The sequence below is a fragment of the Diabrotica undecimpunctata genome, chromosome 10 (assembly GCF_040954645.1).
Source record: "Diabrotica undecimpunctata isolate CICGRU chromosome 10, icDiaUnde3, whole genome shotgun sequence".
Lineage (NCBI taxonomy): Eukaryota > Metazoa > Arthropoda > Insecta > Coleoptera > Chrysomelidae > Diabrotica > Diabrotica undecimpunctata.
In genome coordinates this window covers 27,454,775-27,478,985 of record NC_092812.1, presented here as the reverse complement: position 1 = coordinate 27,478,985, position 24,211 = coordinate 27,454,775, and the positions used below count along the sequence as shown (strand labels likewise).

The 24,211-nt window shown below is 35.1% G+C and overlaps 1 protein-coding gene across 7 annotated transcripts in view; it reads left to right on the top strand.

The window, feature by feature from the left end:
- The window catches only part of EndoA (SH3 domain containing GRB2 like, endophilin-A), a 254,127-nt gene that overhangs the window by 38,305 nt on the left and 191,611 nt on the right, over positions 1 to 24,211 (top strand). For all 7 annotated transcript variants that reach the window (XM_072546091.1, XM_072546090.1, XM_072546093.1 and 4 more), the window contains one exon: positions 15,251 to 15,314. In XM_072546091.1, coding sequence (XP_072402192.1) covers positions 15,270 to 15,314 — 45 coding nt within the window. In that variant the 5' untranslated portion in view covers positions 15,251 to 15,269. The remainder of the gene's footprint in view (positions 1 to 15,250; positions 15,315 to 24,211) is intronic.

The window sequence follows — 24,211 nt, the reverse complement described above, 5'->3', positions numbered from 1 at the left end:
ATGAAAACATTTCAGGTTGTTACAGAAATTCAGAACATTCAGAAATAAATGGCGACAGCAGATTTGACATTCTGATTGTTAGGGATACATAAATTACTCAGGTAAATGAGTTCCAACATTTGGGTGCAATAATAGATAAGGACTGTATCTGAGAATACGAAAAAATACAGAATTTGCGTTACGGAAACTAAATTTGGACCATTAACGCAGAAATGAAACTGAAAGTGCATTGAAATGAACTATCTGAGACACGCTTTATTTAGAACAAAGTAATTAGTATCAAAAAGTCCAATAAGGTGCTAACTTAAGGTTGAAAACCAAATGGTAGAACAATTAATGAAATTTAAATACCTTGGAATTAAGTTATCAAGAAACTGAGGGCTAAGGTTGTTGGATATCCTATTACGAATTAACGGAAGGAAGATGGCCAAGGATATTTCATTATATGGGACTTCACCAGATCCAAAGAAGCGATGTAAACCTTCAAACAGGGGAAAATTTTCGAACGGGAGGATCAGACATGTAACGCAGAACAGGTATCCCGAAGGGACACATTACACAAAAGCTTTGAATCAAGAGATTATGAACTGTCTAACTGTATATTGAAAATAAACTTATTGTCAAATCAAACCCATTAAAATATAGTATATTTATTTAGAAATGAAAAACAGTATTGGACTGGTACATCGCCGATATATATATATATATATATATATATTGATACATTGAAAATTTGAATTCGACCAGAAAATAACAAGTCTCAAACAACAAGGGAAGCGTTTTATGACCAATAAAAGCAAGTAGTAGATCAAGTCAGAGGGAAGATGATAATATTGGGGGATTTTAACTCGAATAGACAATCAAGTAATACCTATCCGGAATTAAGCCAAAACATAACGAGAATGTCAAAAACGAAAATGGAGAACTGATGATAAACTTCTGCACGAATAACGAACTAAGAAGAAACAACACATTTTTTGACCACAAAGACCTACACAAATTAAAAGACGTTACCCACTTACTGTACGCAAGAGAGATACCTCTAGGAATAATCAAAACGATGGAAAATATCTACCAAAACACAATAAAAGTAAAAGTAGAAGAAGAACTAACCGACCCCATTGAAGCTGGCAATAGAATAAGACAGGGAGGTTCCCTAAGTCCTCTATTAATGTTCTACCTGATTATGGATGAAATAATAAAAAAAGTAAGAACCAATAAAGTGTACCAAATGGGAGAAAAACAACTTAAAATAATCTGCTATGCAGACGACGCAATACTACTCTCTCAAAGTGAAGATGTTTTACAACGTATGCGGCACTAATTTAAAGAGGTGAAAGGCAGAATTTACAAATCAGTCATCAGACCAATAATGACATACGCGGCAGAAAGAAGACCTGACACAGAGAGGACAAAAAGGATGTTAGAAACAGCAGAGATGAAAACACTTAAAAAAATTGATGGTAAGACACTATGGGACAGAGCTAGAAGTACAGATATACGACGTAGATGCAAGGTGAAAAACATCAAGAACTGGGTAAGAAATAGAAGAGTAGAATGGAACGATCATATAAGCCGAATGACAACAAATAGAGTAGTAAAGACGGCAAGAGACGGTTCCCCAATAGGAAGACGATCAGGAAGACCACGAAAACGATGGAACGACAACTTACTGGAGGCACATTGAAAAACAGACAGAGCCATGTCTATATAAAAAGAAGAAGAACATGAAGAAAATTTGAATTCAGGGCATATCATAAAAACGTTTTTTTGTGTCGTGCAATGAGATTGGAAATCACAGAAAGCTAATCTCCCCCTGTATTTTGAGTTGCTGTAAAGCAGAAAAAAACAAATTACTGAGTAAGTGCAAGACAGTAAAATTGTGCAAGTGGCTTTGAAATCATATATCTACAATATCCCAAACGATAATGCATCACATATTGATGCATGTGACAAAAATGACAAGGATAAACGTACTGGAAGTTCAAGCGACAATAAAAGACATCAGGCGCACGTAAACAATGAGCTTACGACACACCGTGTGGCGGAGTTGCGAAGAGAACTGATAAGCCTGGTTTTTTTTCCTTAAGATGTTGGGATCAAATAATAAGCCAGGATGTTAAAGAACTAGGAGTACAGGATGTGGAGAGAAGGTTTAACATAACATAGTAAACAGGACCTAGTTTCATTAAATTCTATATATACAGTTACATCCATATAAACTTTCACTCAACTTATTGGTGTTTATACCAATTAAGTGTCCAAAATAATTCAAAAAAAAAATGGGTATGATGATGCTAATAATGGTGTTGAGGAACCCAAGACATGTTTATTTCTTATATTTATACTTCTGCTGTTCCATCTGAACAGCTTGAATTAGTGAACGTTAAATTTTTGTGAGGCCAGACTAAAATTTAGACTAAAATCACTCGAAATAGACGATAATGTATATAGACAAGATTCTTATCTACTTGATAAAGATTAAAATTTGCTTCACGAACCTTGAGAGTTCATGTTATCATTTCCTGGAGTCTCGAGTAGTCTCTTCGTAGAAATGTGCCTCCACAAGGTCTTTCTAATTGTCGCGGTTTAACGGGTTAATGTATTCCGTCAGCTCCATCTTGCTAGCGTGATTGTCTCGTTTTTTTGGCAGGTCAAAAAAGCGGATACAGGAAAAAGGGATAGGAACTTGCTGACAGTCTGTGGATAAATGAATGTAGTGCTTCGCTTCCGGATCGCTGGGTGACAGAGGAGGGTCTGATTTAGCAGGTAGGCGTTCGGCGTACACTCCGCGACGAGAGGGCTATTTAAAGTACCTCGGGAACTATCGCTGGGAATACGAAGAACGAATCCTGCATTAGGGTCAGTCAGGCCGCGTCCTGGACTGAGATGTCTTTGATTCCAGATCCCCCTCTATAAAGACGAAAAAAAAAAGATTGAACAGTGTTGCTATCTATCTTATCAGTTCATTCTGGTCAGCCTTAATCATTTCTTAATAATTATATTTCTACTTCTTTCTTTTTGTTTATTTATTTTCGGACGCCGTCTATTATAAGTACTGTAGCCAATTGGCTTACTGTACATCTTATATTTACATTGGATGAGTACCATATGATTTTGGAGTCACTTTTTGGATGCAAAATATATTTGACTGTTTCAGGTTCTCTGTTGCTTGTCTCAATGAAACATCCCCATTGCATGAAGGTATTCCTTGACTCAGCTGATTTTTGCTTGTTTTGTCCAGTTCTCAGCCTTATGTATGCATGCACGTCCAATACACTTGACCGGATATACTTTCACAGTAAAAGTTCGGATCCAGGCTTTTTTCCAGTCGCAGACGGAGCTGCATCCTGGGCTGTGTGTTTCCCCTGTCTCTTGTCTCTTGTGTGCAGATCCCACCTGGGCTTAGACGTGTATCTGGACACCGTACGGTCAGAAGTCATCATACTACGGTTTCCTTAAATTAATTTCCTTCATTATATATTTCCTAGTATATTTCCTGTATAGTGTTTGCTAATTTAGCTCTTTTGTTGCTCCGGCTTCTAGGTGAATCCGATAGTAGATTATATTAGATTATGTGAGGTCGTTAAGGTCATGCAGCCTCACCGCACTTCGCCCTATAGAGATCTTTTGTGCATACCTTAATCTAGTTGAACTCTAGGATGCCAATCCTTCTGATGAAGTTGATTAGCTTCCTAGGCGACTTGTTTCCTATGTCAGAGGGCGCTAGACTGACTTCTCCTAGGAATTTTAGTCGTTTGCAAAACAGTGCTACGCAGTTGCATAGTATATGTTTTGCAGTTTCTTTTTCCTTGTCACAGAAACGACAGTTCTCACTATCTGACTTACCCATTTTTTTGAAATGATATCTCAGAGGGCAGTGATTAGTGAGTCCAGTGACCATTTTGATATCTTTTTTACTCATTTCGAGAAGGCGGTTTGTTGCAGTAGGCGACACTTTTATGAACATTTTTGCCTACCTAGTGTGTTAGACCAATGTAATCTTAGTTGATTGAGTTCCCAGGTCCTGATTTCCTCCCTGATGTGGCTTTTCGATAGTTCACAGAAGGGTTCTGGACCCTGGAATGGTATTAGCCCCTTCTTTTGCGAGGCTGTCAGCTTCCTAATTTTTGCCCTACGAGTGTCTCGTTTGGATCACAGTATAGTCACAATTCGAATTTTTGATCAGGCTGATTTTTTTTGTGCGATCTTTTGAGGTAACCTTTTGAACTCGTGCAGGGGCTAATTCTGTTATCCCTTTGCACAGTTTCCTCCAAGAATTTCTCTTTTATTTTCTGAGTTCATTATTGCATCCTTTATTATGAAATTTTGAAGTTGCCATGATTTTCCTCTGTGTCGAACGACGTATCGAGTTCCTGTATTTCGCTTTCTAGATACTCTTTATAAGTGTCCCAATCGGTCTGTTTTGGGAACTCGATATTTCTCAAGGCCTTCGTCAGATGCGTCCAAGTCGAACCTTATATGTTGATATTCCGACAATCGAAACATGCCAATTGTATATTTTATTTGCTATAAATGGACTAGTTAGGGCTATATGAAGAACCTCTTTCCTAATTGCGCATATAAAGATGGGTTTGTTACTTATTTTTTTGCAATATCCAAGTTTTTAGCAGATATATAGTCCAGGTACCCCTCTTATTGATTCCTGTGCTACCCCATAATGTAGGGTTTGCATTTACTGAACAGACAATTAATTGTGTGTTCCTTCTCTTGCACCATCCCGTGAGTCTTTTTACTTCCTCTGGAGGTGGATGGTTTTCAGAGTCACCTGGAAAATAGGCCGAAGCAATAACAATTTTCCTCTTACCTACTTTTGTTGGCATTTCCATTATTGAAGGTTACCAAATCTGCCGTGGTGAATTCTGGAACAGAAATACATTTAATATTATGTGAGAGCAGTAGCGATGCTCTTGGATTGTCAGTATTGGTACTATAGAGTAACCTACTTGATTTTACGTCTTTGTATTCGTCCTCCATTGATCAAACGCTCCTGTAGGAGACCAAGCCTTTGCTTGCCTGTCCTCCTGGATACATATTGAGTACTTTTTTGCTCATCCAGCGCGTTAGACATCGTAGCGGGTTTTTGAGACCCGCTTGTTATCGCTTGTTTCAGTCACTCTTGACCCGTAAGACCGTACGACCATATCTTTAATTGATGGTATGCCCCGTTGATTTTAGCCTTTCGGCTTATTGGCTGTCCACCGTAAGGGTTAGATTTTCACGGCTCCACTCGTATACCTATTCAATTTTCCATGCGGAGGTATGGACGTTAGAGTTTTAAGCCTCTACTAGGTCTACAGTTTTCTCCATGGAATAATCCTTACTTCCGGGAAGGTACGCCGTGTGAGGAAGAGTAAGTCTCAGTGTGGATATCACTATGTGGAATCCGTTGGTATCGAAGAATACAGATTCTTGCAAAAACGTTCTACTTGTCTCTAAATGTTTATTGTCTGTATTGTTGTCTTCCAAAAGACTGACCCTTTTTTCTTATCTACATATTTAGTTAAAACTTTGGACATTTGTGTATATCTTCCCTAACTTTCCCTTATATGTCTTTGTTGATTTCCTTTAGTTGTTTTTTATTCATATATCATATATCATGATGCATTTATGTAGCTGTTACACCTGATGACAGTTGTTCATACGCTTGCTTAGGAATGCTACAATACACGTTTGAATACCTGATATAAAAGCAGTAGACAGGTATAAACATAAACACTAAAATCACTCTTGAAAAAGTACAGAATCTCGTTAACTATTTAAGTGCACAGGTCTACTGACGAATTAGTTCATATAAGAATATATTATAGTATAATATTCCAAATATTTGTTGCTAAAAACTAAGGAACACCAGTTTGACGAGATTCTAGACTTTGTACCTTACTTACCTCTGCTTTTATTTATTATGCTTAGTTGTTCTGCATGCACCTTTTGATGTTCCTTTGTACGTAGTGGTTTTATAAATGTTTATACTATTATATTTAGAAGCAAAGGAGCTCAGAGAGATATTTATTGACGTTTAAATGAAGAAGAACCGTTCGCTGTATTCTATGAATTTCCTGGTAGCATAACTTGTCTTCTGCAAAACATGATGACCTATCATCTTATAGAGCATTTTATTTTCTATTTCTATTTCTAGTATTAGCTGGTTACCAATTTTGATCCGTGTTGCTTGTTGGTGTTACATATTCTTCATGGGTTGGGTTACATCCTTATTAATATTTGTTTGTTCTAGTGCATGCCAAAGTGTTACCACGCTTTACAATGTCATGTGGTTTTTTGAGGTTGACAAAAAACGGGTGTGTTTTTTCTATACTACTTCAGAGAGAAAACGTGATCTACCTGCTCGAAAACCTGTTTTTTCGTTTGTTTTCGATGCCAGAAGAAAGAAACTGGAACAGGTTTTCCGTACTTTTCACCTAATACAAATATAATGAAGACCAACAGATTAGACCCAAAATTTTCCATTTTTAAGCGCAATAACCCATTTTTTTTTACTTTCCAGTATGTTTCGTGTTTTACGATTTATCTTAGCAACTAGCTAAATGACTAGTGTCCGATCAAAAAGAGTCTCTTTTAAAACCTGAAAACACTGTAAAAGTCACTGACACTTTCGTGTCATGTTTTATTCTACTTCTTCACGTTAGGTTGGCAATTATCATGGCTGTTATGATCGTAGATGGGGCTGATCTGAATAGTTTGACTGATGTTCCATTCTATTAAATTGTGCAGTTACTCTTTTTGTCCCTATGATTCTTTTGTCAATAATCTTTTGGCATCATCAATTAAAGCACTGAGTATGTTTCTGTCATATAAAATGTCTCAGGTTTCGTTTTTTGTTGAATTCCATTATTTCCATTCCATGTCATGACTTCGTTATGTGTTACATATTATCTTCTAAATATCCAGAATTTCAACGCTTTCAGTTTATTAGTGTTCACTCCGCTGTGGCCACGTTTCCATTCTCCGTATCCATATAGAGCGTCCAGAAATTGTAAAACCTTGCATAATATTTACAATTTATTTGAATTGGTTCCAATTTTACTTGGAAAATAGAAAATAACTGATTACAGCAAATGATACTGACTCTAGTCTGAAAAGCATTGTATGTGGAGTACCACAAGGTTCAGTATTGGGTCCTCTACTTTTTCTTATATTTATAAATGACATTATTAATTTAAAAATCAATGGAAACATTGTTCTTTTTGCTGACGATACCAGTATCACCTGGAGCAACTCTACTATTGCAACTCTATATGCAACTAAAACTTCTGGTTTACTTACAATAAAAACCGGGTCCCACTCTAATTTACTCTCTTTTAACGTAGATAAGACAGTAGCATTATCCTATAAAAGAGCTATCCAATCTTTGCTTCTTAATAACAGCCAGATCAGTATCGTTGATTCTGTAAAATTTCTTGGTATTTTTATATACAGCAACCTTAAATGGTCCCTTTATATCGATTTGTTAAATAAGAAACTAGTCTCACCTGCTATGCAATAAGATCTGTTTCGAAGGAAATCAATTTAGCAACTTCCAAAATAACATATTTTTCTTTGTTTGAGTCTCATCTTCAATATGGTCTTTCTTTTTGGGGTTCTAGTACAGCTGTACAATCTAATGTTATTTTTAAATTACAAAAAACCAATACAGTATCTGTTTAACCTTAGAAGAACAACACATTGCAGAATCTATTTAAAAAATTACGGAATGTTGAACCAGAGTTTTTACCTTGTTTAAGCTTTGTGCTTCTTCAAGGATGGAGATTTATGGTTTGGTGCAGTTTGCGTGTTTGGTTCTGTTGACTAAGACCGGGTACCGCCGCTGTAGCCAGAAGTGTCAGAAGAACTATAACCGCCTTATTAGGGCCGTGTTAACCAAGCCCATTACTAAGTACAAGTTCCTTGGAAAACGGTTCCTTTCAGATTGTTGGCCTTTGTTTGCTTGGGTTAAACGGGTGGAGGATAGTTGTGGCTATGTCCTCGCCTAGGATCAGGTATCGTTGTGCAATGATATTGGGAAATCACAGAAAACCAATCTCCCCCTATACTTGTGATATTTAATTTGACTCTTAAGGAGTGTGTGTGTGTGGTGCTCACTGTTTACTGTTTTGGTGATGTGTTTAGGTGTTTATGATTGTGATATGTTGGTATATGTTGGTTGTGTGTTGTTGAATTCTATATGTGGAATGTTAACTCTTCCCTCTTTATATATTTCAGAAACTGTTTAAACTTTGATGTTTATTTATCGATTCCGTCCACTGAGTTAGTAAAGAAATCTATTATATTCTACAAAAAACTAAACAACTCTCCCTTTACAATTTAAGTTTGCAACATCTTTCCCCAAGTTTCGTAAAATGACAAAAGCCTATCTATCTGAAAGAGCGTATTATTTAGTAGAAGAGTTTGTAAGGTTTTCTGTAAGGCAAGACTTTCTGTAAGCTTTGTCCATAAAATTGTACACTTTTCAGTAACAATAAAGCATATTTCGATTCTATTCTTAATATATTCAGAGAATTTTAAGAAAGCTTCCATAGATCTGGCTTAAAAACCCCTGTTAATAGTTTTTTATACCTTCAGAACAGTTAAAAAATACAATCACAGAGGTAATTTTTAACCCCTAGTTGATGCTGCTCAACGTCCAAAGTCCAAAGTATTAGTGTTGAAAAAGCTTGTAAAATTACTTTAGATATTTGAATATATTTGAACGAATTTAATTACTTGGGCAACAGTATAACCAATTAATATGATAACCACAGAAAACAATAACACAGTAATTCACCAAATAGCAAAGGAAATAACATTTATAGAGAATATCAGAATAGTATTTATAATACACACCAATTGATACACGAAACATAAAAATACCCGGATAAGGTAAAAAGTCTAGAAGTCTAGTAAAGAGTCTATATAAGTAGTGAAGTGTAAATATTCGGAAAGACATATCTCCCTGTGTTCTCTCGTGAGATGTTTTCAATGTTTTAACCGTTGTACATATAAAAAGAACGAATAAAATATATTTATATGAATCATATTGCGCCTTACTTCCAGGTCAAATTTAATTTGTTTGTTTTCCATTTTATTAAAAAATAAAACTTAGATTCAGGTCTATTTAAAATATTGATCAAACTCTTTGAATTCTGCCAGCATATTGGTTGAAAAACAACTTTGGCTTTAAAAGGAAGTGTGTTCTTCCGGAGATGAAAAATTAACATTGAAATGATGGACTTTATCTTCAGATTTGACCTCCCGTTTGACCTGATTATGCCTGTGATAACATATAATCGTTTCCATTGCAATTCTATCGCGCACTGATGTTTTTACATAAAATATACAGTGTAAAAATAGAACATTGAGAATTACTATTTCTAAATTTTCACAAAATTTAATTTAATTTTATTAATGACAGTTGTTTCATATCATATAACAAGAATTACTCCAGTCGTCATAGACGAAAATTCCACTGAACCTCTATAAATGATACGTACAAGCTCGATTTTGCCGAGAATATTAATTTTGGGACCCCAAAAAAGTACAAAAAAGGGGGATAAAAACGCAAAAAAATCGATTTACCAAGAAATACTTAATCTACAGCGATTTGTTCGTAGATAGTGACAGTTTCGCCTATTGTTAACATGGACATCAGACTGCTTTATGAAATGGGCACGTTTTCTGTGAATTTCAGTTAGAACTTGAAATACCAACAGAGTACCTAAGATCGAACCTTGTTGGACTCCATGTTGTACGGATAGAACAGAGAGATCTGCCACATAGATAAGAAGTTATAAGCTTAAGAGGGATACCTCTGATTCCATAATAATTTAATTTGTGGGGCAAAATATCGTAGTCAAAAGCCTTCGACAAGTCGTAAAGAGAAATTGCTATGCGATTGCCGCTTTCAAGCCCCTCAATCACCTCGCTTACAACAATACCGCGTTCGTAGTAGATCGAGCACTTCTGAATCCATATTGTGAGTTGCTAAAGTAATTATTTGACTGACAATAGGAAGAGAATTCTTGTTTGTTAACCTTTTCAATCACTTTCCCAAAAGTAGAAACAATGCTTATGGGTCTGTAATTATCAGTATTTGAGGAATCACCTTTTTGTAGATAGGTAGTATTTCGTGAACGTCCCTACAATTAGAATTACCAAGAGACTTTATTATTTGAGAGACTTCTTCTTCCACAACGGGACGAAGACTTGCTCGGAGAAGGATAATTTCTATAATTGAAGAGGACATCGATATTAATAGTGGGAAGAGATGCAATTATATTCTGAAATTTAAGTAAAGAATTGACTTATTTCGTCTGGAGGTAGAATAGGTTGTACCGAACTGGATCTTCTGTTGTTTCTTTCAAAATTTACTATTTTCCAGCAGTCTCTAGGTTTATTGATGGAATTAGTAATAAAAACACAGTAAGCTGCATTTTTAGCAATTTGTAATTGTCGATTATATTCACATTTTTGTTGTTTATATACTTTGAACAAATCAGGATCCTTAGTGCCATAAGATTAGATCTGTAAGACCTTAATTCATTTCTTTCTATTCCATGCTCTCAGGTTAGCAAGCCAGGATATTCTTCTTCGTCCTGGGGCCCTTTTTCCTTCAATTTTACCTTGCAAAATGCATTGAAGTAGCTCATATCTGCCTTGATTTCTCATTATATGTCCCAAGTGCTTCAGCTTACGGTCCTTCACGATGTTGACCAAATCCGCGATTGTGTTCATCCTCCACATTACTTCTTCATTGGTGAGAAGATGTTAATAGGTTTGGAATATCAGAGAATAATATCTAAAGAATAAAAAAAAATGATCCCAACACTGTGCTCTGAAATTTCAAAATGAATCTTGCTGCATAAAAAAGTGTTTTTTCTGAGGAAGTCGTCATATATTTCGGGTAAGCTATTTTCTTTTCTTTACATTTTTCCTGCACTTCTGTACAAAACCATTGAGTTTTTTGCCTTGGGAATGATTTATTTTTATTTACATTTCTTTCATCAAGAACTTCCTTAGCTGAAGCTACGATTTAGACTTAATTTTTGCCCATCAACGATCGTATTATCAAAATATCGTTAACTCTAGCCCATCCAAACTACATATTGTTCAAGTGTTCATGCTAACTATAGAGCACTCAGATGAAGAATATTCATCGAAGATTTTAACGCTAATGTAGAAAACACTGAAAAGCGATGATCAACGTGGTGAATGACTCATTTAATTTTGCGTAGACAATCAAATGACCACCACAAACACCACAATCAAATATTCAATCAATCGACAATCAAATAACCATCACAAAAACCAAATAGATTATTCAATCGTTAGTTTCCAATACATATGCTCGACCAGGTGCTATATGATATTTCGACCATAATCTTAGACCATAAGCTTAAGTTTTGGGTTGCCATAAAATTAAAGACAGTAAGTTCTAGCAGATCAAATCAGAAGCTTCCAGTACACGATAAAACAGTATTCCAATAAAGATTACATGCTTGTGGTCCACCACCATTGGAAGGTATTAAGACATGGATTGTATCTAGTGTGAGTGAAACTTCTTCTTCTTCACGTGCCATCTAATCTAAGAAGGTTGGCAACCATCATGGCAATTCGCACTTTCGATACCGCTGCTCTAAAGAGGTCAGCAGAAGTGCAGTTAAACAAAGCTCTCAAATTATTTAACCAGAAGATGCGTCTTCTTCCTCGACTCCTTCTACCCTGTATTCTTCCTTGCATTATTAATTGCAACAAGTTATAACGCTCGCCCCTCATGACATGTCCCAGATATTGCAGTTTTCTGACTTTAATTATATTTAAAACCTCTTTATCTTCTTCCATTCCTCTCAACACCTCGACATTCGTGACTCTATCCACCCAACTTATTCTTAATATCCTTCTGTAGGCCCATAACTCGAAGGCTTCCAATCTGTCCGAAACATCTTTCTTTAAAGTCCAAGCCTCCAACCCATAAAATAATACGGAGAACACGTAGCATCTCAGAAGTCTTATCTTTAAAGAAATTGAAATGTCCCTGCTGCAGAGTACTTTTTTCAGTTTGTTGAAAGAATTTCTTGCCTCTTCTATTCTTGCCTTAATCTCTTCTGTGTACTCATTATTTTCGTTAATTATTGTACCCAGATATTTATATTTTTCAACTGTTTTAATCTTCTCCATGTATTGTTATGTTTTCTTTGCGCTGTTGGGCTTTTGTAATTACCATAAATTGTGTTTTTTTTGTGTTTAGGGATAGTCCGTTTTCTTCACTGACTTCTACCACTCTGTCAACCATTTGTTGTAAATCCTCAATAAAATTCTCCGATGATATTCCGCTAATAAAATAGTGTCGTCGGCAAACCGTATATTATTGATTGATCGGCCATTTACTTTTATTCCCATAGTTAGTTCTTCTAGTGCTTCCTGGATTATTTCCTCTGAATACAAATTGAACAAAGTAGGAGACAGGACACAGCTCTGCCTGATGCCCCTCTTAGTCTGTATTCCATTTGAAAAGACGTTCTCTTTTACCACAGCGATCTGATTATAATAGATAGCGCTAATGATCCTGATGTCTCTCATATCTAAGTTTTTCTTTTCAAGTAATTCGATAAGACGGTCTGACCTTATCGAAGGCTTTGTTGTAATCCAAGAAACACATATATACTGTCTGATTACCATCCATGCACCTTTGCACAAGTACATTCACAGCGAATAGGGCTTCCCTCGTTCCCAGTGCATTTCTAAATCCAAATTGTGTCTCTCTTATGTCGTGCTCAAGTTAGTTGTGTATTCTCCGGTGTATAATTTTTAAAAATATTTTGAGCTTATGACTCATTAAACTTATTATCCGGTGGTCTTGGCATTCTTATGCATTTGGTTTTTTTTGGTAGTGTTATGAATGTTGACATCAGCCAATCTCTGGGAATGATTCATGTACTGTATATTGTATTGAATAAGTCGACCAATATTCCAATTTGCTGTTCTTCTATTAACCGTATTATGTCTACAGGTATTTCGTCAGGACCTGTTGGCTTGTTGTTCTTTGTTCGCTTTATCGCCTCTAATACCTCATCTTCTGTTATGTCTGGGCCGTTGTCGAACTTTTCCTGCTCTAGTACTATCTCAGTCCGTTCGTCTTTAAATAGCTCTTGAATATGTTCCTGCCATCTTTTAAGCCTTTCACCGACGTCTATAATTATTTTGCTGTTTTTATCCAGCAGTATGTATGTAGTAAGTGAAACTACAAAACCAATAACCAATAACAACCAAAAAAATATTGGTGCCACAGAAATGACTGAAATAATCATTGTCTTTAAATATCGTTAATCGAAGTAAGATAGATTTATCCTTTGAGATGTTATCATACACAAATATTGTACACAAAGCATCCCAACTAAAGGTTTACATAAAACTGGTAACAAAAAGAAATCAGCTTTAACTTAGATACTTTGGACACATACCCAAAAAAATTTAATGCATAGAAAAACTGATCGTTGATGGTAAAATTAACGGCAAATGACAGCCAACGAACGTCTCCCACATATATATGTCAATATTCATAAAGCAACCTAAGCTATATAATGAAGCTCATTTGGTTGATAAAATCCATTTCTCAAGTAGTCGATAAGTTTTAGCAAGTCTCCATCCAATTCCAAGCATACTTTTTACTGCACATAATGCACCAATTATAACTTGCTCTCAATGTTTGAGCCCAACGTAAACTTTACACCTAACAACCCCTTAGTAAGTCTTGTTAGTATGATAATATGAGAGAACGTCCTTTTTATTTACAAGTTTACGACGAGCAAATAATGTGCGTTCACAATAAGAAGGTAGAGTGTTCCTTTTACGCCATTTAAAGAATATGGAAGTTATAGAAGTATACAGGAAATTTCGAGAATTAAAAAAAATTCAATTGGAAAAATCTAACTCGATTTAAGCTATCTCAATATGTATCATCTTGTTTTTTCCCTTTTTCAACGGTTTATTTGCGTATTAATTCAGTCTGTGAAAAAATCATTTTTGCCTATAAAACGTTTCTTATACATACTAGAGAAAAATGGTTCAAATGAAAGTTGTAGATTTTAAAAAGTTTTTTAATTTGCGAGTAGTTTCTAAATAATTGAGATAATTGCAAAAAAACACGTTTTTGCAGCAACTTATCAATATTTATAGTTTTGTATTTTGTATAATGAACGTACATTTTAATAATATTTTAATACAATATAATACATTTGTATTTTGTATAATGTCCAAACAGTGACTCTAAGAGGTATTTAACTGATCGCTATCGATTCTTTGGGGCTTCAATTTTAAGATATATTAAAAAAAAACTTAAGATCTTATTAAAATTGTTGTAAAAAAACCGTTTGAAAAGGGGATGAATTTAACTTACAAACATTTATAATAACTTTGATATTTTTTATGTCACGCCCTTGTAAGTAGGCTTACTAAAAAGCTGGTGAAAAAGCACAATTTTTTTAAAGAACCGATGACCAATCGGAACCAAGAAGCATTTTTTTAAATCATATTTCCATTGTTTATTAAGAGCGTAGGCGCAAAATTTCGGGCCAATGCTTTTTAAATGCATTCATTTTTTTTCGAATCCTGAGAAAACTAATAAATATTTTTGAAAAATTTAAACGCAGAACGAAAGAATACATTATTACCGAGGGCCGAAAGTTCCTGAAAACTTCTATAATGTTTATTTTAATAAGTTACAGGGGTGAAAAAAAGAGAAAATTTAGTGTGATTTTTAATTTCAAATATCTCATTCAAAAAAACTTTTTGTTTATTCTAAGGGACTTTCGGCCCTCGGTAATAATGCGTTTAAATTTTTCAAAAATATGTGTTAGTTTTCTCAGGATTCGAAAAAAATGAATGCATTTAAAAAGCATTGGCCTGAAATTTTGCGCCTACGCTCTTAACATTAAGAGAGCTGAAAATTGAATTGAACAGATCTAGATTTTATGCTGTAACAGCTGTAAAAAGTTATATAACCCGTTAAAGTGATCATACTCGTAAAATACCGCCACGTTGAAGTGGAAGGGAAAACTTTCCGAGCTCTGTTTTTTTTTTAGAATGGAACTTCAAATTGACAATAGTAGTAATTGGTCTATTTCACCTCCTGTCTGGAATCCTGTCAAAAAAAATTATTGTCTGATTATGAAATTGTCTGATAAAAAAATGATTATCTGATACGTTGTTGATTAATTTAACTACTATTTTGTTGCAGGTAGACCACCAACTTGATAATGGCTTTTGCGGGGTTGAAAAAACAAATAAATAAAGCTAATCAGGTGAGTAAATATTTTATGTCACGTATGAAACTTCATCACGTTCTGATATTATACTATAATTGTATTATTGAATGATAGCAATTATTAGTTTTCAAACCGATACGTAACTCTATTGGCTTTAATCGATTTTAACAGTAATTTGCTTGATATTGGCTTTCATCTGTTATAACAGTAATTTGCATCATAAAATGTGCATCCATTCGCATTCATTTTTAATTTAATCAAATGAAGTATCGTAAAATGAGGCGAATAAAATCAGTTTGTAATATTTTAATAACATTTTCACCGCAAATGACAATATAAACTTTTCCATTTTTTTTGAGGTGGACCAAAACATTTTTTTTTAATAATATTGAATTGTAATATTGTTTACAATTGTAAAAGCCGGTGTATGAGTGTGTAAAATTTTTGTACAATGATTCAAAAACATATATATTCCTTCTTTTCATCTTAATACTATATTTCAAGAATTTCCACAGTTTTTCTTTCTTATACTTTCAATTCTGACATATCCGTACCAGACTAGTGTTTCTGAAGCGAAGCTTCTATACTGGTATTGTAGCAAGCAAGCAAGCAGTTTAATTAAATCCAGCCTGTGAGAAATGTTCACCCCTAAGAATTACGTTTGGGTAAACTCGAGTAAAAACAGGAGTCACTCCACCGCACTCCAATGCTCCAGACCATCCCTTTCCCCCGTATAGCACTCTGTTGCGCGATAGGGGCACAACTATCAGCCAAATGCTCTTCATGTGCATGTCCTGGGTAATAGAAACCCAACATGGTTTCCTAACCGAAGTCAAAACTCAGGACAGCGCATTGTCGCTATATTCCTGTTATCTTAATGTGGCTTATCCGCAAACTAAAATTGCTTACTTGGGCCTCAAGTCTCCGCTCTGGGCTAGGCTCAGTTCGGCGACTAGGTGCTCAAGCGGTTGGGCCCTACGTGCCCGGGTTTTTAATGGTTTTTGTTAATATTTTTTTGTGGCTTGCGCCGGTTTTTGGTAGTAGTTTTTTGATTTTTTTGGTGGCCGAAGCCGTTTTTACAAATAGTGTTGTAGTGCTGTTTTGACCTCTCTGTTTAGCCTATTTGCTCTATTTTTGTCTGCCTGGTTCCTTGTCCTTCATGCTGTCTGCTTGGCTCTGTTCTTTTCCCTTATTAAGTCTTTTATTTCTTGTGGTATATCCTTAAATCTTCCCGTGTTCATTTCTACTTCCTCTTCTGTAGTAATGTTTCTGAGTACTTGTTGGATGATGTTTTCCAACTCTAGGACTCTGTCTTCTATTGTTTGTCCACTTTGTTTTCTTTTTAACTCTTTTTATTGTACTTTCTTCTTCCCACGTTCCTAGTTCAAATAGGATGGGGTTGTAGTCCGTTGTGCCTTCGTTTAATGTTTGTATTTCCGTTTGTAGTCCTAGGTTTCTTGATACTACAATATCTATGTGTGTAGGAAGTCCGTTTTCTGGGTAATGCGTTGTGTCTGTGGGGCCATTGCCATAATGTTATCATTATTTTCTATGTATGTGTTTAGTAGTCTTCCGTTTCTGTTCGTAGCTCTGTCGTTCCAGTTTGGGGATCTTGCGTTTAGGTCTCCTATTATGATTGAGAGTTGGTCGTTTGGAAACGTATTTAAGTCGTCTTCAATCAGAAGGTCTTGTGGTTTTACGTAGACGGAGGTAATTCTGACTTCTCCTTGCATCATTTGTACTCTTATTGTTGTTGCTTGCATAGTATTTAGTTGTGGTATTAAATTCTGATGTGACCTATGCCTTTTTTCACTAATATTGCTGTGCCACCTGATCTTGTTGTGTTGTCGTTCCTGTATATGTCGTAGCCTGGAAACTTGATGTTGATGTTGTTTGTGAGCTTTGTTTCCTGTATTGCCACGACGTCCATTTCATATCTATTGACCAGTTCGTCCAGTATATTCTGGTTGGTCCTTATGTCTCCTGGGTTCCAGGAGCCTATCCTCAAGTATCCCCATTGGAATAAACACCTGTGATCTAAGAATTATTAGCAATCTTTACTGGAAAACCAACCTTTACTGGACCCAAAATACTAATTCAACGTCTACAACTTTTCCAGGAATGTATAAATAAACATAAAATACCTGAGGAATGGAAAGAATCGCATATGAGCACCATCCATAAAAAGAGAGATAAATCAAAACCTGAAAACTATAGAGGAATTGCAGTTACTAGTAGTATTAGCAGAATATATGGGAAAATAATAAAATATCGAATAGAAGTAGAATACCAAGATATGGAAGCCGAAGAACAGGCTGGTTTTCGTGTAGGTCGATCTACATGTCTTCTCTATTACTCAGATAATTGAAAAGAAAGTTGCTCGTGGGCAAGAAGTCCACCTGACGTTTGTAGACCTTAGGAAAGTATATGCGAGTGTCCCGCTTGATAAATTATGGGAGGCACTGAGGAAAACAAATATAAATATAGAATTGATTGAAGCGGTAAAAACGTTGTACTACCAACAAACAACAAGAATTAAAACAGGAAATCTGATAACACCGGGATTCAAAGTGACTAAAGGACTAAGACAAGGATGCTGTATATCCCCAACATTATTCAAAATATACCTCGAAGCAGCACTCAACAAATGGAAGAAAAAATTTACGAATATGGGCATACCACTAATGGACTTAACTTTGTACACTCTGTGTTTTGCGGATGACCAGGTCATCATCATCATCAGGAAAACTATTAGAAGAGTTTACAGAGTGGGGTTTGAAAGTGAATATGGAGTAGAGGAAAAGATCTAGTAGAGGAAAATCAAGAGATCAAAGTATGTGACGACTACAAATACCTAGGAGTAAAGATCACTCAGGACGGAAAATTAGATGCAGCCATTAAGGAACGAAATACACAGGGAAGGAAAGGCATAGCCTTACTGAACAGCTTACTGTGGGATAAAAACATCTCTAAGGAAAATAACAGAAGAATATACAACACCATAATAAAAAGTATCACAACATAGGGATGCCAAGGGTGTGGCACCTAAAAGACAGAACAGAGAAAATGCTTAGAGCAACAGAAATTGACTTCTAGCGCCGCTCGGCGGGAATCTCCAGACGCGACAGAATAACAAACGAGAGAGTCCGAGAAATCATGGGGGTTACACATAATATTGTTGATGACATCAAAACGACACAACTCAGATGGTACGGACTCGTAAGGAGAATGTCGGAGAATAGAATACCAAAACAAAGTCTTGAATGGCAACCAAGAGGTAGGCGGAGACCAGGAAGGCCTAGAAGAAGTTGGAGAGAAAGAGTTGATAAAGAAATCAGGTAAAGAGAACTGGAGGACGATCTATGGAACGATAGAATGAGATGGAGATTGGAAATCGGAAGACATCGAAGAACGTTGTAAACCGACTTATATATATATATATATATATATATATATATATATATATATATATATAGTAAAAAATACGACCGTTGATTAAATTTGGAATATATTCAATGGTTGAATAGCAGAGGTTTTATCGGTCAATAATTGGCAAATAAAAGTCGTCAACTACTTTATTGATTTATTTGAATACGTTTCGCTTTTATTTTTAAAAGCATCATCAGTTCACTACAAATAAAAAAGATTTTAGAATATAAGTAAACAAACCAACAGGGTTCATACTTACAAAAACAATTTGTAGGGTTTTTTTATAGATGTTATAAAAACTCTACGATAACTTAACATTAAAGATTACAAACTAAACGAGAGGCGAAACAAAAAAATACAAGTAAAACTGTAAGAACATTAGTTCATTTAATTTTAACTGATGGCTTCATTTGAACGTTGGTTTAAGCTCTTTCGAGGGTCAAACCACACTAATCTTTTCGATTGTTTTGGATCAGCTCGTCATAATTTTCACATGTGGCTTGTTTTCGTCCATGTGTTTCTTTGGAATGCATGGTGTGGGTTACGATTTACTATTCTTAAGGGAATTATCAAGAGGAACAGGGACGGACCTTTTTTTTTATAAAAAAACGGGAAGAAATTTGGAAAGAAAAATGGGATTGAAGTTACTGTCTTGTAAGGGGTTTTTTTATTTATTTTGTATGATGAGGGAGTGATATATCTGACTCAAGTTGTCGATGTCGGTTCTCTTATTTAGGGAGGATGGATGTTTAAGAATTTGACACATTTCAAGGATGGATCGCTTATGATGATTTTGTTGTTTGCACAGTATTTTGGTATTCGTGAAGTCGATACTGTGTTTGGTTGAAATGGCATGCTGTGCAAGGGCACAAGATGGTTTAGAAATCCTATCAAGTATCCTGTGCAGAGTGCAACTCCTGCTACATTGGCCAGACCAGCCGCTCCCTTCAAGGTCGACTAACGTCCCACAAAAGCGACATTAGGATTTCTAAACCATCTTGTGCCCTTGCACAGCATGCCATTTCAACCAAACACAGTATCGGCTTCACGAATACCAAAATACTGTGCAAACAACAAAATCATCATAAGCGATCCATCCTTGAAATGTGTCAAATTCTTAAACATCCATCCTCCCTAAATAAGAGAACCGACATCGACAACTTGAGTCAGATATATCACTCCCTCATCATACAAAATAAATAAAAAAAGCCCCTTACAAGACAGTAACTTCAATCCCATTTTTCTTTCCAAATTTCTTCCCGTTTTTTTATAAAAAAAAAAGGTCCGTCCCTGTTCCTCTTGATAATTCCCTTAAGAATCGTAAATCGTAACCCACACCATGCATTCCAAAGAAACACATGGACGAAAACAAGCCACATGTGAAAATTATGACGAGCTGATCCAAAACAATCGAAAAGATTAGTGTGGTTTGACCCTCGAAAGAGCTTAAACCAACGTTCAAATGAAGCCATCAGTTAAAATTAAATGAACTAATGTTCTTACAGTTTTACTTGCATTTTTTTGTTTCGCCTCTCGTTTAGTTTGTAATCTTTAATGTTAAGTTATCGTAGAGTTTTTATAACATCTATAAAAAAACCCTACAAATTGTTTTTGTAAGTATGAACCCTGTTGGTTTGTTTACTTATATTCTAAAATCTTTTTTATTTGTAGTGAACTAATGATGCTTTTAAAAATAAAAGCGAAACGTATTCAAATAAATCAATAAAGTAGTTGACGACTTTTATTTGCCAATTATTGACCGATAAAACCTCTGCTATTCAACCATTGAATATATTCCAAATATATATATATATATATATATATATATATATATATATATATATTTATATATATACATATATATATATATATATATATATATATATATATATATATATATATTTACTGGAATTAAACATCGTCTATCCGTACAGTGGCAGGAGAATCCGATGATATCAAAATCAAATGTGGGATCTGACAGGGATGTATACTATCACCCTTGCTATTTAAAATATACTCTGAGGAAATCGTTCAAGAAGCAGTAGAAGATGTTGAAGCCGGAATTCGAATTAACGGAGAATGTATCAATAACATCAGATACGCGGATGACACGGTGGTATTCGCTTACACTTATGAAGCCCTCCAGGAGTTAATGAATAGAATCACAGTGTGTCAGAGATATGAACTTTCACTGAACATTAAGAAAACAAAATGTATGAAGATCTCTAAGAAGGAACAGCAAATTGAAAGAATCAGTGTGAATGGTGAACCAATAGAATGAGTAAAAACATACACCTATCTTGGTACGAACGTCAATGAAAACTGGGACCATTCCCTGGAAATAAAATCTAGGATAGAGAAAACAAGATCTGCATTTCAAAAAATGGCTAAGCTATTCAAATGCCACGATTTATCAGTACCCATAAAAATCAGGTTACTTCGATGTTATATCTTTCCTATACTGTTGTACGGAGTTGAGTCGTAGACTCTCATAGACGTTACCTGCAAGAAAATTGAGGGTTTCGAAATGTGGCTTTATCGTAGAATCCTGAAGATATCCTATACCGACCACGTTACGAACCAGGACGTTTTATTAAGAATGCAAAAAAGAAAAGAGTTAATAACCACAATAAAAACAGCCAAAATTGAATACCTCTGTCACATCATGCGGAACAGCGAAAGATATGGAAACGTGGATCAGGAAGGCGAAGAATTTCCTAGCTGAAAAATCTATGTACGTGGTTCAACACAACAACCACAAATCTTTTCAGAGCCGCAGTTTGCAAAATACAACAGATTGCCATGATGGTCTCCAACGGATAGGCTCTACAAGATAATTTAACCCATTAGCGCACACGGATACCATATGGTATCAAAATCACTCCAAATTTTACTGAGGCGCTACTGGAAATGTTTAAGTGGGAGTTCGAATGTATTTAATTTCAAGGTTAGCAGACAAGACATACTTTCATTATATCTCAGGTTGAGTTTACCGAAAGTACAAGCTGAATATAGCCGCAAATGTCAAAAATATTTCGGTTTGGCAGTGTTGGCATGTTTTTGTAATGCATAAGTTGTATGCTTCAAATATAAAGAGATAAAGCTCTTAAAAAGTACATTTTAATTATACTATTTTATAAATTCTGCAATTTTTAATTTATATCAATCAATAACGAATAGATATTTGTCTCTTTCGAGATTAATTGCAAACAACTTTTGTAATCTGGCAACTGCTGATTTGACGATTGCCAAATCTATCCCCTAATCTATCAAAGGGTAATTGCTAAAAAAATGTCTAATAATTAACTGCAATTAATCTCCAAATAAATAAATATTTACTCATTGTTGTTTTGTATAACCAAAAATTGCAGAATTCATAACATAATATAAACAATATGTACTTTTCTAACGCTTTATCTTTTTATTTTGAAGTTTACAGCATCTACATTATAAAAACATGCCAACACTGCTATACCGAAATTGTTTGTTCCATGTTTGACATTTACGGCTATAATCAGCTTGTACTTTCGGTAAACTCAACCATATCTCATTTGTAAGCCGACTGCTGTGTGTTTTATTGGTGTGCAATTTTTTTTCCTAGACAGTTTTTATTTTCAGTCGAAATTATGGATGTTCGATGGGCGTAAGTATATTTTCACAGTAAAATTGTATGTTTTAATGAAACTTTTGTATAAACGCTAATGTAAATAGATCAAACATTTGTTTTGAGCATAAATATTTTGAATAAGTTTTAATTTGTTTTTGATATGAGGCCCTAAACTAGTGTGGTACCATATGGTATCCGTGGGCATTTAGGACAAAATAGTGACATTTTTATATAATAGTGGCAATATATACGGTTTTTGTTTTAGTAAAAGTTTTTCGCTATTCGAAGCATTAGATATGATATATGATGATGACGATATGGTTCAGAAAGTTGATGAGATATTTATAACCCGACCAGAAGTAAATGCAGAATCAGGGGTCGTATTTTTGAATTCAATCGAATTTTTTCGTATACGAGTTAATTCGAAAGAAAAATTTCGTATACGAATTTGAATCTGTATTTTTGAACGTCCTTCGAAATTTTATACGTATACTAAAAGAATTTGTACCGGCAACACTGCAAATTCGAACAACCAAAACTTAAATAATAACAAAAAGAACAATAATTGGCAGTTTTACTTAACCTAGTTTATGGTGAATTTGTTATCTAAAACAAGAAGTAAAAAAGGGAATGAAATATGGTGGTTCAGTGTCGGCCGAACAAAAAAAAGTCATTCTATCAACTCCATTTTGAGGGGCCTTGTTAATCTGTACAATTTTTTAAATTGTACATCCGAATAGTCCTTTAGATGGTTAAGAATGGGTTGGTAAACTTGCCTCTTCGTTCCGCTAATATTATCGCCTCGGCAAGGGGGTTAACTATTTCTTTCTATTAAAAAATTATTTAAACCACCCATTAAAAACAAAGTTCAATGTAAAAATATGGTAGGTATTAATCTAAATTTTATTGTATTGTTCAATCTAAAACAACGATTAAAAACTATCAGCTGAAATTTTATCTGACGTACACGGGCCCAGTGACAACTGAAATGACAAAAATTACTTTGATCGTATACTAGCATCGAAATTCGAATGGTTCATACCCATTCGTGTCGTCGTATACGAAAAAATTCGTATACGCACTATTCGAAAATATAAATAACTGGATTTCGAGCGAATTTCTTCTAATTTCGTATGCGAAATATGCTCGAACGAATTCGAAAATACGACCCCAGATGAGGATTCAGCTAACGAAGACGAAGGGGGAATGATGTATAATTTAACTGGTAAGAAAGACCATATAGTGATGTTGAGTATGAAAAATTGTTTGGAAAAGCATCAACACCATTGATTCTTATGTTACAAGAACTAAAAGAACCGAGTTTACCATATGTTTTACATACAAATAACCTGTTTACCGGCCTAAACTTGTTTTCCTACCTTCGTAATCTAGGATATGGAGCGGTAGGCACGATACGAGAAAATCGTATACCCCGATCATGTACTTTGACTAGCAAAAGTATGTTTAAAAAAAAGGATCGAGGGGAGCATGAACAAGTGATCGAAAAAAATTCTACTAGTTCGTTGAATGGATAACTCAGTATTGACAATGTGCTCTACAAATGCTGGTGTCCAACCATTACGACAGGTTCGGAGATATTCTCAGAAAGAAAAAAGGTACATATTGGTGCCTTGTCCTCAATGAATTGAAGCTTATAATAATAATATGGGGGGAACTGATCTTATGGACCAAGGAGTAGCTGCTTACCGAATTGGCATTCGAGGTAAAAAATGATACTTGCCGATTTTTACCTGGCTTTTGGACGTAGCTATACAAAACGCATGGTATTTGTACAGAAAAAATCATAAAGTATCAAATCTAGATTTTAGACGAGAAATAGTATAGGTTTATTTGAACTAGTATGGTACCGCTCAGAAAAAAGCTGGAAGAATTGCTC